Source organism: Bison bison, unplaced genomic scaffold (assembly GCF_000754665.1).
Source record: "Bison bison bison isolate TAMUID 2011002044 unplaced genomic scaffold, Bison_UMD1.0 scf7180017864080, whole genome shotgun sequence".
NCBI lineage: Eukaryota > Metazoa > Chordata > Mammalia > Artiodactyla > Bovidae > Bison > Bison bison.
Window position 1 is genome coordinate 4,139,644 of NW_011494652.1, and position 4,362 is coordinate 4,144,005.

General features: G+C 56.9%; 1 protein-coding gene across 3 annotated transcripts in view; it reads left to right on the forward strand.

Annotated features, from left to right (window-relative positions):
• The window catches only part of ALDH3B2 (aldehyde dehydrogenase 3 family, member B2), a 5,746-nt gene extending 2,694 nt beyond the window's left edge, over positions 1–3,052 (forward strand). Inside the window, exons 6-8 of one of the 3 annotated variants that reach the window (XM_010837675.1) lie at positions 79–245; positions 824–923; positions 1,338–3,052. In XM_010837675.1, coding sequence (XP_010835977.1) covers positions 79–245; positions 824–923; positions 1,338–1,522 — 452 coding nt within the window. In that variant the 3' untranslated portion in view covers positions 1,523–3,052. Of the gene's footprint in view, positions 1–78; positions 262–823; positions 924–1,337 lie in introns of all 3 variants that reach the window. The other 2 variants (XM_010837676.1, XM_010837677.1) reach the window with 2 other exon arrangements.
• The last annotated feature ends 1,310 nt before the right edge of the window (positions 3,053–4,362 follow it).

The following is a 4,362-nucleotide window of genomic DNA, read 5'->3' on the forward strand; positions in this document are numbered from 1 at the left end:
CCAGAGGCCCCGCCTACCAGAGGCCCCGCCTACCACAGGGCCCCGCCCCTGGGCTGAGCCGGCCCCTGTCTCGGGCAGCCCCCACAGTGCTGGTGGACGTGAAGGAGACCGAGCCGGTGATGCAGGAGGAGATCTTCGGGCCCATCTTGCCCATCGTGAACGTGAGGAGCCTGGACCAGGCCATCGACTTCATCAACCGTCGGGAGAAGCCCCTGGCCCTCTACGCCTTCTCCAACAGCAGCCAGGTGGGGCTGGACGCAGGTGGGGGCAACAGAGGGGCCCAAAGGGGTGAGACTAGCCACCTCCCTTTTCCCAGCCCACTTACAAGGGTCAGGGAGCAGACAACTCCAGGGTGACTATAATCCAGGCCATTGGACGACGGCTCCCTGAATACAGGTGTCCCGCTGAGACAGGGGTGGGTTTGGTGAGGGCAGCACCAAGAACCTACCAACGGGTGGGTGGCCAGCTGCCTGCCCTGGCCGGGGCAGCCTCCACCCAGACAAGGAGGTGCCCTTTCTATCTGCCCTGCCCCAAACATCCTTCTTTTCCTAAACCGTGCAAAAGTTCTGTATGGGTGTGCAGAGCCCCTGAAGGCGGATGGGGTAGAGCAGAGGTGAGACCCTGCAGGCGGAGCCGGGCGGGCTGCCTGTCTGCTGCGGCTGCTAACCCTCACAGGCACTTCTCGGGGCCGCGGGCTCCTCTTTATGAACTCAGAGGGGCGACACTTACTCAGCAGAGGATGGAGACCGGGGAGGCGCCTCTGCTCGCTGTGGAATGCGGAGCCTCCGCTCCACCCCTCACCCTGGCCTCCGCCTCCCACCAGGCAGTGAAGCAGATGCTGGACAGGACCAGCAGCGGCAGCTTCGCAGGGAATCAGGGCTTCACCTTCCTGACTCTTACCTCCCTGCCATTCGGGGGAGTCGGTGAGCCCCGCCCTCCTGGCTCTCACCTCCCTGCCATTCGGGGGAGTCGGTGAGCCCCGCCATCCTGACTCTTACCTCCCTGCCATTCGGGGGAGTCGGTGAGCCCCGCCATCCTGACTCTTACCTCCCTGCCATTCGGGGGAGTCGGTGAGCCCCGCCCTCTTCACCCTCCAGCCCCAACTCCCAGGGAAGCCCAGGTGGGCGCGCCAGACCCAGGAAGGCTCAGTTTGGCCTTCACTCACGGTTCAACCTTGATCCAGCCCCCTGGCCTCTCAGGACCTCAGTTTCCCTCTCTGCAAAATGGCTCTTCACGTGGCCTGGCTTTCCCTGGGCTCCCTGCTGGGTGGTGGGCTGCTGGTGGTGGTGGCAGGCTCCTCGGCCTCGCCTTAGACCCTCACTTCCGTGCCCGTGCAGGCCAAAGTGGGATGGGAAGATACCACGGCAAGTTCTCCTTCGACACCTTCTCCCACCACCGTGCCTGCCTGCTCTCCCACCCGGGCCTGGAGATGCTGAACAACATCCGCTACCCACCCTATTCTGACTTCGAACAGAGGCTGATCACCTGGGCCTTGGGCAGCCACAGCTGCACCCTTCTGTGAGCACCCTGCCGGCCTCCAGGTCTCTGTCCACGACCCCGGGTGCTCAGTGGCTCCCAAAAGGCAGGGGTCCTGTCCAGGAGCAGAAAGGTCCTGCCCTTGGGGCTTTGTCTGAATAGACGCCCGGCTGGACAGACCTCTGGGCCACCAGTCCAGCCCCTTTCAGGACCAGAGTCCCCTCTGCAGCTTTCTGACAGATTTGTTGACCCTCTGCTTGAACATGTCTGGTGACAGAGAACTCACCCCCTAGGCTGAGCAGCCCTGGTGGTTAGGAAGGCCTCTCTCATGTCAGAACTATAATTAGGCTCCCGAAGTACAGAGTAATTTCTAACGGCTCCAGCCACACCTGGTTTGGGAAGCTTGGGTTTGTCTGGGTCTCAGCCTCCCCACCTGCAGTGAAGAACATGGGTCCTTAGAGACGTCTGTGCCCTCCAGGCCAGCATCTGCTGTGCCCGTGTCTGTCCTCCAGGGTTGCACCTGCCCCCTCACCCCTCACTCCTCTCAGCTGTCCCGACCCAGGAGGGAGCCTCACTCCCATCTCACAGGCAGGAGCCAAGGCCCGGAGAAGGCACCGACTCCCCAGGTCACACAGCCTTTCGGGGAGGGGGGTGTTGGAGCCAGTGGGGGCTGGGGGTCCTTCTACTTCCTGGGGCTCAGAGGGGCAATAGCTGGCCCACCTCCGGACTGGTCTCACCGCTGTGGCTTGCACACGTGTTGGTACACCTAGCACAGGTGTGAACACACAGATCCTCAGACAGGCAGACACCGGTGCTCACACGCACTTACTCGCACACTCGGTTGGGGCTGGAGGCTGCTGTTTCTTGGGGCTCTTGTGCCAGTTCCCCGATGCCCTTCCATTCTATGAATACCTTCTGAGGGTGTGGAGAAAACGGAACTCCCCTACACTTTTCTGTGGGAATATAAATCCGTGCAGTTACTATGGAGAACAGTATGGAGGTTCCTTAGAAAAACTAGAAATAGAGAAACTGATGACCCAGCGATCCCACTAGTGGGCGTACATCTGGAGAAGACTAATTCAGAAAGATACATACAGCCCAATACTCATCGCAGCACGATTTACAATAGCCAAAAGATGGAAGCAACCTAGATGTCCAACAACAGATGAATGGATAAACAAGATGTGGTACATATATACACAATGAAATACCACTCAGCCATAACAAGTATGAAATAATGTCATTTGCAGCAATGTGGATGAACCTAGAGATTATCACACTAAGTGAAGTCAGTCAGACCAAGACAAATACTACAGACTATCACTTACATGTGGAGCCACAAAAATAGTACAAATGAACTTATTTACAAAACAGAAGCAGATTCACAGACGTAGTAAACAAATTTATGGTTACCAAAGGGGAAGTGGGAGAGGGATCCATTCGGTGTATGGGATTAACATACACACACTACTATATATAAAATAAGCCACAAGGTCCTACTATACAGCAGAGGGAACTATATTCAATATCTTATGCTAAACTGTAATGGAAATTATTTGAAAAATATATACATAAAACACAACATTGTGACTCGACTATGTTGTTTGGTCACTAAATCGTGTCCATCTCTGCGGCCCCATGGACTGCAGCACACCAGGCTTGTGGGCCCTTCACCATTTCCCGGAGCTTGCTTAATCTCATGTCCATCGAGTTGGTGATGGCATCCAGCCATCTCATCCTCTGTCATCCCCTTCTCCTCCTGCCCTCAATCTTTCCCAGCATCAGAGTCTTTTCCAGTCTGCATCAGGTGGCCAAAGTATTGGAGCTTCAGCTTCAGCATAGGTCCTTCCAATGAATAGTCAGGGTTAATTTCCTTCAGGATTGACTGGTTTGATCTCCTTGCTGTCTAAGGGCCTCTCAACTCTCCTTCAATCTAAAAAATAAATTAATAATAAAAAATACATGTATATATAAAAACACCTTCTGAGACACAGAAGCTGGACCTCAGCCAAGGGAGCTTAACTTTCCAGGACCCCCTAATGCTGTCCTTCCCAGAGCAGGAGGCCCCACACCTCCTGGCAGGAAGCATCCGGGTCTTCAGAAACTGCCCCCCATAGCTGGGGGCTGCTGATCAGGTCCCCCTTCCTTCCCAGGAGGCCCAGCGGCCTGGGCGGGCCCCTTGAACAAAGGCTGTGGCTTCTGACTCATAAAGTGGGTCTCCGAGGTCCCTGCCCTGGGAGAAGCAGGAAGCAGGGAGCAGGGACCCTCAGGCGGGCAGACACACTCACCCACCGGCTCGCTCCACCACCGCTGCCCGGGGATCGGCCAAGTCGCTGAGCTTCTGGAGCCCAGGTCTCGAGCCGCAGTGCAGCAGGAATGAGAGCTGTGCTCCCTCTGCGGGTCTCCAGGGTCCTGGCCTGGGACCCTAATGCTGAGGCAGCCCGAGCGTGGGTTGGAAAGGAGTTTGCAGGGACAGAGCACTGCAGAAGGGACTGAGTGGACAGCAGGGGACAGAGATGATGAGGGCGCTGCAAATGCAGCCCACCGCCCCCCTGACAGACCAGGGAGAGCCTAAAGTTTTCTCCTGTTAGTCGCCAGTTTTATAGCCTCAAGACAAAATTCCTGCTAGGAGGTTAGGTGATTGGTTAGGGCGTGGAGAGAGACTGCTGGGGTGCACATTCTAGCCTAATTTGGGGTCAGGAAGCCTACAGTGATGATGGGCGGGGGTGGGGGGGCTTTGGGCAACAAAGGGGATCTGTCGGGCCCGGAGCTGACCTTGCTTCTGGGCTCCGTGTCAGTGGCCTTGGTACAAGGCCTCCCACCTGTGGCCTTGGGGCAGGACTCAGCACCTAAAGAAGGTCTCTGCCCTCCCTTTGCTCCAGATCC